This window comes from Epinephelus fuscoguttatus, linkage group LG18 (assembly GCF_011397635.1).
Source record: "Epinephelus fuscoguttatus linkage group LG18, E.fuscoguttatus.final_Chr_v1".
In the NCBI taxonomy this organism is placed as follows: Eukaryota; Metazoa; Chordata; class Actinopteri; order Perciformes; family Serranidae; genus Epinephelus; species Epinephelus fuscoguttatus.
The window spans coordinates 21003880-21023294 of NC_064769.1; the positions used below are offsets into that span (position 1 = coordinate 21003880).

The 19415-nt window shown below is 39.0% G+C and overlaps 1 protein-coding gene across 2 annotated transcripts; it reads left to right on the forward strand.

Moving 5' to 3' along the window:
- Positions 1-74: 74 nt before the first annotated feature.
- On the forward strand, positions 75-10159 carry rbp4l (retinol binding protein 4, like). Of its 2 annotated transcripts, none has more exons than XM_049604934.1 (5): positions 75-221; positions 8576-8693; positions 8780-8916; positions 9436-9548; positions 9634-10159. In XM_049604934.1, exons 2-5 carry the CDS (start codon positions 8577-8579, stop codon positions 9855-9857), a joined length of 591 nt encoding a protein of 196 aa, XP_049460891.1. In that variant the 5' UTR covers positions 75-221; position 8576; the 3' UTR covers positions 9858-10159. The 2 variants fall into 2 exon arrangements, with proteins under 2 accessions (XP_049460891.1, XP_049460890.1); XM_049604933.1 differs by lacking the exon at positions 75-221 and adding an exon at positions 8051-8199.
- Positions 10160-19415: the final 9256 nt, after the last annotated feature.

The following is a 19415-nucleotide window of genomic DNA, read 5'->3' on the forward strand; positions in this document are numbered from 1 at the left end:
TTATGCATTGACGGTTGCTGCACCTTCACTGAAGCTGTCCCGGTAAACAAGCCGGTAAAACGGAAACGTACGGGTCAACCAAGTGATCCCAGAAGAATTTGGGATAAGAAGAGAGCTAAATCAAGGATAAATATTGGTGTGGCCTTTCCGAGATGGAGAGAGCTTCGTGAAAATCTAGGACTACAATTCGACGCCGACCTCACGTGTGTTCTACTAGACAGGTAAGCAAACATCTGGCTGATGTTATCGAATATTAATCATTTCCACCAGTGTATTGCAAGCACTGCTGCCCGCCGGGGCACCAGCGCTCCGGCCAGTGGCCTCCGCTGCAGAGCGGTGTGGAGCGGAGGCGGGCTAACCACAACATCTAACGATAGGTTTCTATAATGCTGAGCTGATGCTATATATATATAAAAAAATGATATATATAAAATCATATATATATATATATATATATATATATATATATATATATATTCATAGTATGGCAAGAACCAATCAGCTAACTAAAGAAAAATGAGTGGCCATCATTACTTTAAGAAATGAAGGTCAGTCAGTCCGGAAAATTGCAAAAACTTTAAATGTGTCCCCAAGTGGAGTCGCAAAAACCATCAAGCGCTACAACGAAACTGGCACACATGAGGACTGACCCAGGAAAGGAAGACCAAGAGTCACCTCTGCTTCTGAGGATAAGTTCATCCGAGTCACCAGCCTCAGAAATCGCAAGTTAACAGCAGCTCAGATCAGAGACCAGATGAATGCCACACAGAGTTCTAGCAGCAGACCCATCTCTAGAACAACTGTTAAGAGGAGACTGCGCGAATCAGGCCTTCATGGTCAAATAGCTGCTAGGAAACCACTGCTAAGGAGAGGCAACAAGCAGAAGAGATTTGTTTGGGCCAAGAAACACAAGGAATGGACATTAGACCAGTGGAAATCTGTGCTTTGGTCTGATGAGTCCAAATTTGAGATCTTTGGTTCCAACCGCCGTGTCTTTGTGAGACGCAGAAAAGGTGAACGGATGGATTCCACATGCCTGGTTCCCACTGTGAAGCATGGAGGAGGAGGTGTGATGGTGTGGGGGTGTTTTGCTGGTGACACTGTTGGGGATTTATTCAAAATTGAAGGCACACTGAACCAGCATGGCTACCACAGCATCCTGCAGCGACATGCCATCCCATCCGGTTTGCGTTTAGTTGGACGATCATTTATTTTTCAACAAGACAATGACCCCAAACACACCTCCAGGCTGTGTAAGGGCTATTTGACCAAGAAGGAGAGTGATGGAGTGCTGCGGCAGATGACCTGGCCTCCACAGTCACCGGACCTGAACCCAATGGAGATGGTTTGGGGTGAGCTGGACCGCAGAGTGAAGGCAAAGGGGCCAACAAGTGCTAAACACCTCTGGGAACTCCTTCAAGACTGTTGGAAAACCATTTCAGGTGACTACCTCTTGAAGCTCATCGAGAGAATGCCAAGAGTGTGCAAAGCAGTAATCAGAGCAAAGGGTGGCTATTTTGAAGAAACTAGACTATAAAACATGTTTTCAGGCTTTGTCATAGTGTGCAGTGTTGTACAGACTGTAATGTGGCACTGAATATGTTTGTAGACTCGTGGAAAAGGAACAAGAAACACTGATAAATATGCATGTATGTGAATTTGTGACGAATCTGCTGACGGAGGCGCAGCACATCTGCGGCTGTTCGGTAAGGAAACCAGTTAAATTGGAAACCAGTAAGGACACAACACCGGTAAATTCACGGAGTGAGGAACTGCAGATCAGTATGTTATATGACTACAACTCCCATGATCCCACGCTACTTCGTGACGTCATCCAACTCCGTCTTCTGTTATTGTTTTGGTTTGAGACCCCTGGCGGCAGAAAATTACATATTGCACGTTTAAAATTGATCTCTTCCTTGGAAGTTTGGCCGATCTGCATAAAACTCGGTGAACATAACCTCGGGACCAATATCTAAGGCTCCCTCTTGGCAAAAGTTGGAAAACTTACTAAAACTGAGCTTCTATAAGGCAATGAATATTGCGGAGAGCGTGGTTCATCACATAAAGGTGTATAACATCTCAAGGGTTTCACCGATCACCACACAACTTTGTAGGCATATGACCACACATAATCTGAGGGGACCCCTCCATTATTGACCCCATCAAACAAAATGGGGGCGCTAGAGAGCTAATTTCTTACCTAGGCCTAACCACCATATTGATTTTTACTAAACTTGGTAGATATGTAGAACAGGACGCCTCAAGGTGCCTGGAGAAATTTAACTCTAAGTGGCAACTGGGTGGCGCTATAACAACAGAAAAATGCTTAAAAATGGCTAAAATGTGACCGATCGCTGTGGCTCCCCCTGTGGCCAATGTTTTTTTCTCAGAAAAATGCTTAAAAATGGCTAAAATGTGACCGATCGCTGTGGCTCCCCCTGTGGCCAATGTTTTTTTCTGTTGTTGTTTTTGGTATGATTAAATCATGGTATTGTATGCTGTACTCAATGGGTATGGACTAGTTCCTTCAGATTTGGCGACTTCCTTCCTTTGTAGCTGTCATTAAATCAGAATATGTGTCCTCAATTACTCACTAAGTTATTTACATTTCTTTAGTCTGTAAGAGTCCACCAATCAAATTAACCAAAAGTGTTTTTCAGAAGAATTAATCCAAGTTATGAATATTGTTTTAACAGGATAAAGTGGTGTTGTGTCAGTATGCTGTGTCATAACATATCACATATGTTATTCAAAGCCTAATTTTTATACAAGTAATATTCATACTGGTTCAAATAAACAATTTGAACATATTTCCCATCTTTGCTGAGCAACAGCTTTGTGTACAAGGAATTAAAGACCTGACCCAAATATAAACCTGTTGCGCTCAGTGAATTAAGCATATAATAGCCTGTGCTGCTAATTGAAGTTTTACAGTAACGTTATATCAAAGTGGGCCAAGTTAGCAGTAAACTATAGTCTGCTTTGAGCGTTTCATTTATTCACTTATAAAGGAAAAACGCTCATTAACGTTAGCATCCTAACACGCTCACAATGCTAACAATGCTAACATGCTCATGATAAGCAGGTGCTATGACGTTTCAGGAAAATTAGGCTACTTAATTTAACATTTTTACATAACGTCACGATTCTTACACAGTTTAAAAAAAGGTGATAATTGGACGGTGCACAAAGTTTAACTGTTCTCCTCAGTTTCCTGCTGTACTAAACAATTCTTCCTTTATATGTGCTGTTAATTTGAGTAGCTTTGTTTGCTAACCTAAGCACGTGCAATGTTAGCCTGTTGTCTCACAGGTGTGGTAATATATCCTCTTCTCTTAGAAGGATGCTTGAGACCCTGAAAGCCTGTTCTTGACTAGATACATCACCAACCCCTTTGAATAAAACACATGGAAAGTAATTAAAATAAATAAATGAATAATAAAAAAATAAACTACCACTAATAACAATAATAATAATGATAATAAACTACTACTAATAACAATAATAATAATAATAAACTACTAATAATAACAATAATAATAATAATAATAAAAATGCATCGGCCATTTTGTCCTGGAGTTCAACTCCACCTTAAGGCTGATTTTTCAATTTGATTTGATTTAATTTAATTTACTTTATTTTATTTGATTTCATTTTCTACCAGAGGTTTGGTTTATAACAATATCCGGCTGGTGGTTTTCAAGGTTTTCTTCAAATGGCAGGCATTCTGAAGAAGATAATCGGCATCAGTCATGATGACTGCAGTTACTATTTTGTTTTAAATACTTTTTTCTGTAGTCCTTAAAATACCATAAAACTTCAATTAGTAGCCCGGGCTATTACTTGCTTAAATCACTGAAATCAACAGGCCTATATTTGGGACAGATGTCTGTATGGTACAGGTCTTTAATTCCTTTCACACAAACCTGTTGCTGAAAAGAAATTGGAAAATACTATCAAATTGTTTATTTAAACCAGTATGAATATTACTTGTATTTAAATGAGTCTTCAGATAATATGTGAATTATTCATTTGATCTAGCGTATGGCACCTGGCATACTGACACATCACCACTTTATCCTGTTAAAACAATACTCACAACTTGGATACATTTTTATGACAAACCCTTTAGATTTTTTGGATCTGGGGACATTCACAGTATAACTTACATGGTTATCGAGGGATGCACCAGACCAGGCATCTAATTGAGACAGGTGTTTATTTGTCAAAATATGTAGCCACAATGGGTTAGTAAAAGGGACTGGGCGTTTAATTGGGACTAGTCTTTTGATTTATGTTTTTAGGCTACTCATATCAACTGGCCTACGAACAGACAAACAGTCAGATTAAAGCGGGGTAACAGGTAATAAATATTTGGGGCACTTGACATTGCATGTTTGTGTCTGCCATCATTTAGTTACCTCTCAAGCTTGGTATTTACCATGTCAAACTACTCTGTTCAGCCACTGACCTAAATTATATTCAATAATGGATAACAGCAGCAACTGAGGAATTTTCAATACCATGCATTAATGAAGAATTATTCATTTTAAAATTACTCACTGCCACTAAAACGATGGTTTTTTTCCTTCTGCCAGCATGTGGGGCTAATTCAGAATTTTCTGTTTGGTAATTTAAATTAAAAAATACCTTACACCTTACAGCTGTAGCTTTCATTGAGTAGTGTATGTCAAAAATATTTTCCTCCTTATTATCCAATCTCTTCATACCATACTGGGTTTATGTAGATATTTGCCTTATTTCTGCTCAGTAGGTTTAATTAGTTTACACTTACTTCTTTTCAAACTGCTAAAAATTCAATAAGCCCTCACTGGCTGTCCATTGTCACTCATCCATTTGATTGATATTATTGCTATCGCTTCCTTAAAATGTACTGGTTGCAATGCTGCCGTTCACCACAAGATGGTAGCAGAACCATATCTAGTGCCTGTCCATGCATGCAAGTGTTTGACTTATAGGATGCTGCTTGACAAGAAATCTACCCAGGAATGTGAGTGCACATAATACATAATAATTAATAAATATATGTTACAGGTGTGACTTACTGACATCACCCATATTCTCTTTTGGAGTTATGCTTTTACTGTAACTGCTGTAAATGAGGAATGACAATAACAAAGGCATCCTGGCAAAGAAACAATTTGACATGGCAGATGTAAATGTAAATTATCAGTGTGAATATTTAACATATAGCACATAATGTAATGTATGTTGATTTGTTTTTTTACATACACTTTTTTCATGTCAGCTTCCTTGACTTTTCTAGCCCAAGGCCCAAAATCCGGTCTTCTCCTGAGACTCATGACATTTATCTCTTTTCTTTCTTATGTCACAGTATACCAAACGTAAGACCACAACCCTAGCTGCCAAGTAATGTCTTCATGTTTTGTGAATGGGATGTCCAGTACAAGCTTAAGTTTTTAGGCAGCGGATGCTGGCGCAGTCCCTGAACGTGACAGCACTTAAATAAACGTAAACATAAACAGAGTGCTCCTGATGGTCAGCACAGGGTTTAATCGCTGTGTTAGCCTTTGCTCCAGCTCGATCTGAAATATCAGCCAATCAAATTCAGATGATGATGATGATGACCTGAGGTTTGGAGGGTGCTCTGTCGTAGCATTCAGGAATGTAAAATCTGTAGTAAGTCTATTTTTGTCAATCCATTTCGGGCCTCACAAGTAGGATTATAGTACTGAGCAGCACAGACAGTGGAGAAATAGATAGTCTTGACTGGCTTGTCTGTCTGTGTCCTCAGTGTGGGCTGAGTCTGCACTTAAAGTATTAACATATTTTATTTTTTTGTACAAGAGCAACAGCTTAAATGCCTTTAATTAAGCAAGGAGAAATGGATAATCAAAGAACAAGCTTACACAAGGAGAAGACTTAAGATGTTATTACATGATAAACAGTGTTATGCCAGCAGTAATCTCATGTGACCGAGGTTAATCCGGGAAATGAGACTTCATAAGTTCACAGCTGAGAGAGCATTTGTCTGTGTGTGTGTGTGTGTGTGTGTGTATATGTGTGTGTGTGTGGGGTGGGTGATTCACGTATGCAAAGTTATAGTTATATTGATTCCCTTTTTTACTTTGGTCATGACATGTAAAAATAGGTCACCAACCAGATTTTTTTTTTGTGATAAAACCTTCTCAAATGTATTTTATTGTATGCAAGCCCTTATATAACTGTGTTATCAGTGTTGATGTTATTGGAAGATGATCATTCCATTGTTTAGAAAGTTTGGTCACACTTACAGGCTACTTCCAACCCAATAGCCACAATAAATGTTGGCATTGTACAGCTCTGTAAACCACTGATTTGTCACATTTGTATGTTTTATACTGTAGCTGGTATGTTGAAACCTTACTCTTTTTTTTACGTTTAAATTTTCAATTTATTGTTGTGACAAGGCTATGGTTAACATGTGTTTAAGTTTAGGCACAAGAATCGGTTAGGAAACTATCATGTTTTGGCTTAAAATACCCAGTTTGGTCGCTGCAGAAACAAAATTTCTTGCTTATGCCGCTATGAACACGTCTGGAAATGTCCCAACCTATTAAAAAATACCCACTTTTGTTGGTCTCAAACATTTGTTCGCTGCTGTCTGTTGCTTGGCAGATGTCTAGCCAAGGTGCCACACCATACTCCTGATGAGAAACTCAGCTCATATACATGTAATCTCAACTATGTGACTTTAGAAACATCGACATAGTACGTACAAAACACACAAATATACTCATGGTGTGCAGATACGTAAAATTCCAATATTTTTTCAGGCGACCTCGCTGCTGCTTCTTATGTGATTACACACTAATTGCTCAACAACAACAATACATAATAACTAGGTAGTCCTTTTCAATTCACTCTGTCAAGTGGTGTTAGATAATATCCTTAAACTGTGCTGAATTACACTTAACCCCTTTGCAGTAGAACTTTAGCAGTGCATGGATTTGTATGTAGAAGAATATATACATATGCATTATTTAGATTAATTTTATTTGTGATTTTCTGGGACATCTTTTGCAGCTACATCTTACCATAAAACAGAAAATGCAGCCTTCACATTTCCCTGTATTTCAGCCTGATTATGACATCTTTCAAATAAATTTATTGACATTGAATGGTTATTGTTCACACAGTACTTTCCAGTCATTGTATTGGTTGACTCAGTATCTGAGGAGTTGAGGAGATTGATACCTCTTTGCTGTGTGTACAGTTTAGTACATGCCTTTTCCAAAAATGAGTGGAAAAATTATTTTGTCTAAATCTAAAGCATTTTAAGACCAAATTTACTGGGGATGTTTACAATATTCATGCTCAAATGTTGTAATCAAGCCCTGATTGATTAAATAGCTGTTTTCACATTTGAATTCTTCAGTGTTTTAGCTTGTTTTCTTGTTGATGCGACACCGACTTAGAGGTTATTCAAGTTAAGTTTCACAGGCGGATTTGTGCCCTTTGTACCATTGGGGCACTCTTCCAGTAACTGTGTGGCTTACATCAGGAATTCACGCTTAGAAACAGCTTTATCATGACACACGTGGACTTGATAATTTTTGTTTTGTCTGGGCTTGAATTGCAAGCTGCGAAATGAAACAAGGAAAATCCCTTTTGCTGTCTACTTTGCATTTACAATAAAAAAATGTTCAGGCATGTATGAATTACATAATGATTTTCTTAATAAGCCAGCCATCAGAGCTCAAAAGTGCCTTTTGCTATCCTGTAAGAATTTTCCTTTAAGTAAATAAAAATTTCACACTTTTTTTTTTTTTTTTGCAGCAATTTATCTTTAATTATTAATACTGCAAACACATCTCATATGATCAGTGTCATGCCAGCATACAAATTCAGTTTGTGTGTATGCATCTTCACCTGCTTAGATACACATGTACCTGTTTTATTGTGCTCCCAATCAGTTACATAAAGACCTAATTGTTTTCATAGTAAGTCTTGGGCAGGTTTCAACATAGAAGCCAGATTATGGTAAGTATTTCAACCCAACAGGATTACCTCTAGATTTAAGCACCTTATTTAGTTCCAAGCAATGAAAATCAGCCATAAGCTTGTCTGTGGAGTGTGTATATAAAGGCTGCCTCACACACCAGACCCAATCTGTTGGACAGCCACGAAGACTAGTGGACTTTTAATCACTGTTGCTTGTTTGCCTCAAAGCAGGTAAGACTCTGATGTTTTACACATTTTACTTTGTACTCACTAGTTTGGGGATTTCTTTAAGTTTCAGCACTGGATCAGATGTGAGATTGTGTTTTCTAGGAATGCAAAATTTTTGTTCTGTTAGCTGTGAAATTAGAGGCTTTATAATCACTGGACTTTGTAATGTGGTGTTACGGTTTTTGTCTACTGCCGCTGCTTTCTTTTTCCTCACATAAAATAGTACAATATATTGTTGGTGCATTTATAGTACATTAGAATACAAGAGATCAGGGTTGTTGGACTATATTGTCCTGAGACCCAAACATGCAGTTTTGTGCCAAATAATTAGCCTTATATATAAACATATGGTCCTAATACACTGCTACTTTCATTATAGAATGGAATCCTCAAAGCTTGCCCTGCTCCTGGTCCTTCTGTCCTGCGTAGAACGCTGTTTCTCTGGCTCCTGTGTCGTTGACAGCTTCACAGTCAAAGAGGATTTTGACCCTAAAAGGGTAAGTTCATTAAAACATGCAAACAGCATGCACGCTGAAAAAAATCAGGTGACAAAGATGTCTCACTTTCTTCCTTTTCCCCACAGTATGTAGGAAAGTGGTACGCACTGCAGAAGAAAGATCCAGAGGGCCTGTTCCTGCAGGACAACATCTCAGCTGAGTACACCATTGACGACGACGGCTCCATGACCGCCTCCTCCAAGGGACGTGTTACTCTGTTTGGGTGAGTCAGAGGGCCAGAGGGTGACTTTTTTCTTCACTAATTGATTTTTTACAGACAAAATAGATATTTCAACAAGCAAAACCAGCCTTACGCCTCTTTAAACCCCTCCTGATTAAGGCAAACGGTCAGTTTGGTCACAAGGACCTTCTTGACTAAGAGCTGGGGAGATGAGGACAGCTCAAATGTTCAGTTCTGGTCCCCCCACAGATTTAAGACAGGAACAGATTCTGAACACATTCTGAACAGTATTAGCTGGATTATGGATTTTTCATGCAGGAATGTGTGCTTGAGTGCACGTTTACTAGCAGATTTGAGAGCTCATGACACGGACTTAAAGCAATCTAGGCTTTATTCAAAGAAAATGTAGAATATACTGTTTGCATTTTATGTCTATTCTGTATGTTGTTATTAGAATTATTGAAGTGAAAAGTTCATGTATTTGCAAGAAAATGGCAGAGACTGATTTGTTGTACGTTGTTCCCCTTGAAGCTAACATGTGTTTGCATCATCATGTTGCAGCTTCTGGGTTGTGTGTGCTGACATGGCTGCCCAGTACTCTGTCCCCGACCCTTCCACGCCCGGCAAGATGTTCATGAACTACCAGGGACTGGCCAGCTACCTGTCCAGTGGAGGTCAGACATATCTCCCTCACACACCTCTCTTATAACTCCTCATCCCTCTACACACTCCCTGACCTTTCCCTTCATTTTTAACCAGGTGACAACTACTGGGTGATCGACACTGACTATGACAACTACGCCATCACCTACGCCTGCCGCACCCTGAAGGAAGATGGCACCTGCGAGGACGGCTACGCCCTTGTGTTCTCCAGGAACCCCCGTGGCCTGCCACCTGCCATCCAGCGCATTGTCCGTCAGAAACAGGAGGACATCTGCATGGCTGGAGAGTTTCAGCCCGTCCTGCAGTCTGGAGCCTGCTAAAGAGGAAGAGAGAGGAAGGCAGGAGAGTTTGGAGCTGAGAGAGGGCTAGTTGCAAGCTCGGAGGCTTGAGAGCAAGAGGAGGGAGAATGAGAGTGCGTGTGACAGGAGGCGTGTATGTGAGAGTGGTACTATGAAAGAACAGATGCAAAACAGAAAAATGAAGCACAGACCTGCATCTGTTATTATGCATTTCCCCCTCTATCACTCTGTTGAGCCATTGTTTGTCCAAGGACAATGTTCACTGTTGCTTTGGTGTTTTGAGCGAATGTGAAAGTTAAAATAAAAAATATTTTTCTAACCAATATCACTGGAATTTTGTCCTTTTTGTGCTGTAGAGAATTCATTTTTCACTCTCAGAGCACATATTAAAAAATAAAAACATAAAACCTAACTGTGTGAAGCATAAAAACTTATTTGTCAGCAGCTGAGGCTTGAACACATGTTGTCTGCGATCCCTCCTGAGCTCAGGAGAATGCAGCCAAACCCAACACAGTACGCACTGAGCAGTAATAAGCTTACTGGTGGTCTGATGTTCAGAGAACTTAGTCCTATTAGACTAACTCAACTGTGAGGCCACTTAGCTGCAGGGGTCAAGGATCAGCACTTGATGCTCAAACAGTCCTGTCTGTGTTTCCTTCATTCTATAATGTTACATCACAACACAGCTTAAATGTTGTAAACTGAGAGAAAGGAAGACAGTTATAAGATGGCCGACGGTGAGGGAGTGAGAGAGAGAGCGACAGACAGACAGGTGGAGACTGTTTGTTTCTATAGCTGGTGTGTAATCCTGTTGATGTTATGCAACAAGATGGAAAGCAGTGTGCTAAAGCTAATAGTGGTCAAGCATTACTGTAAACCAATAAAATACATCTGATGTCCTGGCTGACAACATGGAGGGAGACAGTCAGATAAAACGGTTTAGTCTGCTTGGACATGAAACTCAAAATGCAAAGATAACACAAGGGGAAATTTTATTGAACTTGAAACTGGAAACAAGTTGAATTACTTCACTCTTTGCAGCATTAATTAACTTATTTTTGAGATGTAAAATCACACCAGCCACTAGTTCCCAACCTTTCATTAAGGGAACACTTTATTTTATCCTTGAGTAAACTGAGTCTCCTTTACTAAGTATGGATATTTCAAATTACTTGTACATTCAATGCATAATGATAACAATACAGAACAAGTTATAAACTGTACAAATAACCCAAGTAATGACTGCAATAACTGCAGGAAGTTTGTGAAAACAAGCGATAGGATGAATTTTGAGCAAAGTTCTTGTGAGATGAGTTTGCCTGTTATTTTTTTAGTAACTTTTAATACAATTCTCTGTATTATGTATTTTGATGAATCCAGTGTTTTCTTCTCCCTGTTTTATTAGGTCATTAGTTGTTTTAACTGCATACTTCTCTAAAGCAGGATGAGGCGGAGAGGGAAGGCTCTGCAAATATTGTATTCAGGTCTTATAGCATAGATAATATCCAGACTTTACAAAATAATTTCATTTAGTTTTCGCCACATAAATCAATGGAATGCTGAGATTTGGGCCAACTCTGTCTTTCTTTTTTAAAAATTGATTTATATCTCTTAAAATCAAGAAGACCTCGCAAACCCCCCTTGGAACTTTGGTGACTCATAGTTCAATCAGGAGAGACAGACGAATGAAGTAAAGATAATACTTAAATACAGAATATGAGTGAACTGATTTCAGGATGATTTGTGCTGATTATGATCCAACAGAAGTCTTTGGTGCTTGGACACCAGAGGGAGATTTTTTGTGATCAAGGGACATCTGAGCAGCAGCAAGATAAATCCCCTCATGGAGCACAGACACTGGTGGTGGTGGCTGCTGACTCTGAGGCTGCTGACTGCTGAGGCGGATGAGGCTGATGAATCCGTAAAGACTGGGTGGTGATGGGGAGGTGGCGGGCGTGCACGACTGCAGCAAGAAAGAACAACAGCAGAGAAAGAACCATATTTAAAATGAGAAACAGTAAGATGATAGGCTGACAGAGAAGGTGTTTTGCTGTGCTAATGGATTGACTGTGAATCAGCTGATGACTCAATGGACCTACCCAGACAATTACACTGAGAGATAGTGAGTGAGCACACATCCAAGGAGTGAATGGCAGGGTGAGAAAGAAACTTAGAACCTGAGCATGAAAAGTATCTTCCAGACTGAACTTTTATTAGAGCTTCATCAGGGGTCAGGTCCCTTTGTTGGAAAACACTGTTTTAAACTCTCAGCTCCATAAAGAATACATTATGATAGAGTGTGAACAGCACACCGTGAAAATAATCATGAAACCTGCTGTGCCACAATGTTTTATTTCAAAGAATTTACATTTACTTTTCTTCTATGTACTGCACTGCATTCATTTTTAAATATACGTCTTAAAATAACTCAGTTTTATTTGGAGGAGCATCCCAGTTGTAAAACAGGATTGTGTGACAAGGGATTGTAGATAATCTCTGTGAGAGCTGAGACTATTGGCAGGACAGTGTGTAAAGTCAGTCTGCCTGTAAACTAGCTTAACTCTGAAGGGATCAGCTGTTTGGACTTACTGGAAATGAGACCGTCTGCAATACGCAATTAAAAGCAGCTACATTGTTTTATATCTGGACAAAGGAGACTAACATTACATATGCATCACTTTGGATGGAAAAACAAAACAAAAAATAATGTGGCCTCACCTTTACTGCAGACAAAGACTTTCTGTTGAAACCCAGACTGTTTTCTCGTAAATAGTCTACAAGCTGGAGGTAAGAATATAAGTGGATTTATCTGCTTCAGTCTGGTGAAGCTCAAACTCAGATAACCCACGTCTGGAGAATACCAGAGTCAGAGTCAGGGGGGTTATGGTCCTTACATGGTTTTCTCTACAGCAGCCAAACAAGTAAAGTGACAAAAGGGCAGTAAATTTTTTACTGTCCCAGCAGACTGTATCATGTTGCTGCCACGGGCGGATCCAGGCGTTGTAAACATTAGGGACTCAGCCCAAACTTAGGGGGGTCACCACCTTATTTAAAATTGTACATCATCATTGTATTTCACAATAGGCCTTTGTCACAGCAGATGTTTAGACTTGTCTTTGAAGGAAAAGCACTGGCATTACAAATAACACATTCAACCGCCCCAGTGAGTGACAGTGACAGCGATACTATGAACCTCAGAGCAGATAAATGGAATTTAGTTATCATTTATTTCATGATTTAAACCTGTCATTTTCCTTCTGTGACAAGTCAAATTGTCTTCCTTTAATAGCACTATTGTTGCCTTATTGAATGAATTGTATATTGACTGCTATGGTAAGATCTTACCACCAGGGGGCAGTCAGACCACATTAAACAGTCAACACTGAGGGCTCTAGTTTCGCAGACCAGGCGCGGCGGGGGCGCAGCGCACCTGTGCTTCGCCAACTGGGTGTGGCCAGGCAGATTTTGTAAGTTTGGCACACCGTGCGCCTGGCGCAGCTACTCCTCTATCCCACCTCCATCCCTCCTACTGGCGCAAGTCGGAAAGAGGGAGGAGAGAAGGCGTGGAGTGGGTTTTACACACATCACACCAATCAAATGAGCCCCTCTCCTCGCCCTTAAATGCGCCGCTCGAAGGTATGAGAGTTTACTCAATTTACCATGGCAGAAGAGTATGGGGTGCCGTTTGTAAAGTGTCTCACGCTGAAAATAACATCAACATTTTGCCACATTTAGCTTCAAACAATGTTTAAAAAAGTATTGTGATTTTTTTAACGTCACCTTTTACCTCATTTACAGCAATATTTGTTAACTTAGAAATATATTAAATAGTTAAATCTAAATATTAAATGTGGCACCTAAATGTTAAATGTTAAATCTAAATATTAAATCTAAATCTAAATCTAAATCTAAATGTTAAATCTAAATATTAAATCTAAATCTAAATGCTAAATCTAAATCTAAATATTAAATCTAAATCTAAATCTAAATGTTAAATCTAAATGCTAAATATAAATATAAATATAAATGTTAAATCTAAATATTAAATCTAAATCTAAATGTTAAATCTAAATGTTAAATCTTAATGCTAAATATAAATCTAAATGCTAAATATAAATCTAAATGTTAAATGTTAAATCTAAATGTTTTGGGTGAAACTAAATATTTAGCTAATATGCAAATTCACACTGCTGGTCACCGGAAGTACCAAAATAAAAGCTCGAGATGGTCAGACTGTGTTTATAGAATCAAATAACGAATTAAAACCAACTTATCGGGGGAAATGGACACTTGAACATACATTAGCGTGATAATAACTACCTAAAATAACAAGAAACGTGTTTGGAGAAATTTTATTTGACGTGTACTTTGAGTTGTTAGCGTCCCTTCGGAGGGATTAACAACCTAAGCTAAGCTAACAACCGTCAGTTCTTAGCCCCGTTAGCAGTGTCTGTAATGACTCATTAACTCTTAAACGGTCTGTGAAAAAAATATTTTTTTCCAGCGGATATCTTAGTTACAACATGACTGACCTAGCAAAACAGTTTTGTGTTGCGATGTGTGGTATTTATTCAGTTTTGGGAAATCACGATGTCTAGATAGCATCAGTGGCCGCAGCAGCAGCAAAGCTATCAGGACGTCATCTGTTAAATGTCTCCCGTTGTCGGATACGACATTAAACTACTCCAGTTAGCTCAATCATGTTGTAACTAAGACATCCGCTGGAAAAAATATTTTCTTCACGGACCGTTTAGAGCTGGTGAGTCATTACAGACACCGCTAACGGGGCTAACAGCTAACAGTTAGCCTCGCTAATCTACGATAACCATGTTATTAATTTCAGACCGTGATAGTAATGTTTGTTCAGTCATAGTGTTTATAGGCGTTACAAACACCAGATTAGTCTAAACGGTGATACAGTGACGTGAAAAACGTGAGCTGTGCATATATATATATATATATATATATATATATATGTTGCTAAACTCCGCTGGTTTTCTACCCGGAAGTATTTGTAAACAACAAGGTGATTCCCTCAGAAGGGACACTAACAACTCAAAGTACACATCAAATAAAATTTCTCCAAACACGTTTCTTGTTATTTTAGGTAGTTATTATCACGCTAATGTATGTTCAAGTGTCCATTTCCCCCGATAAGTTGGTTTTAATTCGTTATTTGATTCTATAAACAGTCTGACCATCTCGAGCTTTTATTTTGGTGATCGGCAGTGTGAATTTGCATATTAGCTAAATATTTAGTTTCACCCAGAACATTTAGATTTAACATTTAGATTTAGATTTAGATTTAATATTTAGATTTAACATTTATATTTATATTTAGCATTTAGCATTTAGATTTAACATTTAGATTTAGATTTAGATTTAAGATTTAGATTTAGCATTTAGATTTAGATTTAATATTTAGATTTAGATTTAGATTTAGCATTTAGATTTAGATTTAATATTTAGATTTAACATTTATATTTATATTTATATTTAGCATTTAGCATTTAGATTTAACATTTAGATTTAGATTTAGATTTAAGATTTAGATTTAGCATTTAGATTTAGATTTAATATTTAGATTTAGATTTAGCATTTAGATTTAGATTTAATATTTAGATTTAACATTTAACATTTAGGTGCCACATTTAATATTTAGATTTAACTATTTAATATATTTCTAAGTTAACAAATATTGCTGTAAATGTGGTAAAAGGTGACGTTAAAAAAATCACAATACTTTTTTAAACATTGTTTGAAGCTAAATGTGGCAAAATGTTGATGTTATTTTCAGCGTGAGACACTTTACAAACGGCACCCCATAGAAGAGAGCAGCAGCGTCAGACGGCGAAACTTCTCCCAGGAGGAAACTGATGTTTTGGTCCTGGAGGTCTGCTCGCAGTGTCCGAATATACGGAACTGCGAGCAGACCTCCACGGGCTGATGATGCAAAGGTAGCCTGGGAGGAGGTCACCACAATTGTAAATCAATGATGTGTTTCTCTCGTGCGCGCGCTTTCTCTTTCTCTCTCGCAGTCTCACTCTGTTTCTTTTCTTTTGACTTTTCTAAGATGACAGATGCTGAATATATACTCCCTATCTGATGCTGTGGCTGTTTGTGGTTGGCTGAGAGGGCTGTGAACTCATTAGTTTGTAGCTGTGTTAATCAAATCAGGTTGAGTTTCCATTACCCATGCCAAACGTGCCAAATGGTGCCAATCCCCTTTGATCTGACATCACATGTGATGGGACAGTGGATATAGAGATACATTTATGTGCTGATTGCAGATAGTTGCATTGAATAGTGTTTTGTGGGTATTTATTGCATTATTATTAATGTGCCTGATATTCTGGAAACCTGCCTGTGAGGTTTTGGTGACGTGTGCGCACTGTCCGCTGGTCAGCCAAACTTCGGTTTATGTCGGCTGCGCTCCGCCTGCGCTGACAGTAGACCTGGTTTCAGCTGGCGAGCTTTTAGCGCACCTTTGGCGAAGCCTTTTGGCACAAAACTGTCACTGCGCCAAGCTGGATCTGCCGACACCTCCCCCTGCTGCGCCGCGACACCCATCTCAGCGCACCTCGGTCTGCCAAACTACCAAACTGAGCGCGCCTCGGGTTACGCTGCTCGAAACTAGCTCTGCGCGGGATTCGCCACCCTGCGCCACCCTGTGCTGTGCCGGGAAACTAGAGCCCTGAGCCTGAAGACCTTTTGGACTTAAAGTAGTTAATACTCATGTTTATGACTATTAGAAACATTTATCACAGTCAGTTTCAGTCATTTTCATCTTTTTCATCAACTTTTTCATTTATGAACCTGACAGCCGATCACCATAGTAACAAGGAACAACGAGGCCTTCCACTTGATTTTTATTCACAGTATACGTTTCTATTTTATTGTATAGTCTTTGTTTATCATGCCAATGCTGTGAGGTGCCGGTGCATGAAAGAGATGTACGTATGTCAGTGCTGTTTTTCATAGTGCAGGTTTGGCACTCTCCCTCTGTATAACATTAGCAGGATATGCAGGTGAAGGGACCGAGGGTGCAAGGCGACGGAAGATAATTGGTGCCATTGTGTTTGTGACTGTGGGATCAGGGTGGGGATGAGATTTGATCTGACTGAGAAGGTTTTTGTAGTACCTTTAAAATGTCAACCTGTTGTTGTGCACTCACATAACCATAAATGGTTACACAAGAAAGCAGAAAGGAAAATATGACTCTCAACTACAGTTTAGTTTGAAACTTTTTTAGTGTTGGGATCTTCTAGTGCCAGAACTCGGAGGATATTTGAAGGTGTGCTTGTTTCTGAAACATCACCAGACCGCTTAATCCAATGATCTGTCTGCCTCCTACTCACCTCTGTCGTCATTCTCTCTCTCACTCTGTCTCTCTGGAGGAAACAGGAAAGACAGAAGGTGACTGCTTGTGTACTGTACCTGGCATCATTTAAAAGATATCAGGAAACATGAACAAGCTTCTGCTTGTGGAATGGGCTTCATGAGTATTTTCTGTAGGGGAAGCACCGCAAAACAAAACAGCAGCACATTAAAGACATTCAGTATTTAACATACTGTTGCAGCTCTTCTCAGGAATTTCCTCTGTAGATCTGGGTTTTTTTTTATGAAACAAAGGTACCTGCACCAAGAATAAATGTAATGAACTCTTGTTGCCAGTAACAAGAATCTGGCTCTGGTTATTGATACTGTCAATGTACTTACACAGAAATAAACATGTCGGCTAACAATAAGGACCACAAGGAAGGTAGACATAAACAATGACTACTATATACAGATATATACTAAAAATTATTTGCATGCTGTAAGATTATATACACAAGATAGTTGAATTTGGCAGTAGTATACAGTGTGCTTATATTCATATTGACAGTGATGATGTTAAAAAACAGTGTGCATAAACTGTAAAAATATATAAGACTGATGTTAACTTTCCTTGTGGCTGGTTGTTTTGGTGTACAGTGCTCTGAGGGCAGAAGCAGGAACAGGATGTGTCCAGTGTGTGAGGAGTCTGCAGTGATGTTACCTGCCTGTTTCCTGACTCTGGAGGTGTATACTGGAAGTCTAGACTTGCACTAATGTTTTTTCTGCAGCCCTGACTGTCTGTTGTAATCTGTTCCTGTCCTTAATGTGAATATTTGCAAAAGAATAATATTCAGTCAGCCTTCAAGACTTGTTTTTATTACAGATGAGAAAAAGTAATTTGATGCTAAATGAGTGAGATGACTCTCACTCTGATCCCAATGCAGTTTTTCTTGTTTCAGGATTGGAATAAGTGTCCGGGCCGGTTGCGCAAAACTCCTTAAGTTTTCTCCTAAGTAAGGTTTACATGAAACACCTCACCAATAACTGGGGGAAAAGATCCCGCTGCATAAAACTGCAGAGCAATCATTAATTGTAACAGCGTTGGAAGAGTGCAGCTTTAGAAAGTTGAGTGATCCAACCTCAGAAAGTCACAATCATAAATTGACTTCTGGTCAAATTTATAGTGCAAATTAAATCTCACCATTAAGTGTGTGTCCATTGGGTTCTCCTGGTTGTGGGACACTTTTCTCAGGATGCCTTAGTTTTTCTCATTTATCTCTATAAACTCAGCCATGTTGCAGCGAAGATGAAGTCAGAGGTACTTCAGGTTTTTGTCCTTACTTTGGTTACTAAGGTTCCTCGTGTGAGAGTTTAACAACATTGAAGCAATTTCTTAAGATAAGACCAAAATAAGTAGAAAAACCTGATTCCTTAAATAAACAGATTAAAGAAACCTTAGGCAAAGACTTGAGGATGTTTTACACAACCAATGTATGTCACAGAAACCTAAACTCGAACTTTAAGGGAAATCTTAACTTAGGGGGCTTTGTCCAACAGGCCCCTGTATCTTTAAACAAACCAATTGCACTAAAAATATCCTAAATGCTGTTAGTCTCACAGAACAAAGACCATTTAAATGTCACATGTTCACTTTCACACAAATACTTCCCACTTAAGGGAAATAGTTATCATAAAGGGGTTACAGAGGGCATTCACTCTGACGTTACATACCAGATGCCAGTGAGAAGGGCAGATGTGCAAGACATTCAGATAATAAATGCTGCTGAAACTTGTTAAATTACTGCTATCATGATCACAGGGCACCAGTGTGTGACGTTTCTCAGAGTTTCTTCTTATTTACTTTATCGATCACCTGTGTCTCTGTTTGTGCTCCTGAGTCACCTGACTGTCTGTGTTTTATGACTCACCTGACAGGGACTCTAGACAAATCTGTCTAACTGCTCTGTAAACAGACGGCACCTTTACATGAAAGATCTACATCCAGGCTCTTTTTCTTTTTCATTTTCTTTACAGGATGTTTTTTTAAGAAGCGCTGTAAATGTAATGTATTAAAAAATGCCAGGTTTACATTGTATTATAGAGCTTTAAAACCACTGCTTTTTGAATGTACATTTGTCATAGACGAAGATCATCATCAGCTAATTTTCTGTGTCCTTCCTTTTGACTTTTGTTCATGAGCAAGGTGACCCCACTCCGAAAGATCATGATCCTAAATTACAGGGTTGATGGAAGCCACAA

What these genes read in the sequence shown, in the direction of transcription:
- rbp4l (XM_049604934.1), top strand. Translation starts at nt 8,577, where the DNA reads ATGGAATCCTCAAAGCTTGCCCTGCTCCTGGTCCTTCTGTCCTGCGTA. An exon ending in GGACGTGTTACTCTGTTTGG is followed by an intron (nt 8,917 to 9,435) that starts GTGAGTCAGAGG and finishes ATCATGTTGCAG; the next exon opens with CTTCTGGGTTGTGTGTGCTG. An exon ending in CAGCTACCTGTCCAGTGGAG is followed by an intron (nt 9,549 to 9,633) that starts GTCAGACATATC and finishes ATTTTTAACCAG; the next exon opens with GTGACAACTACTGGGTGATC.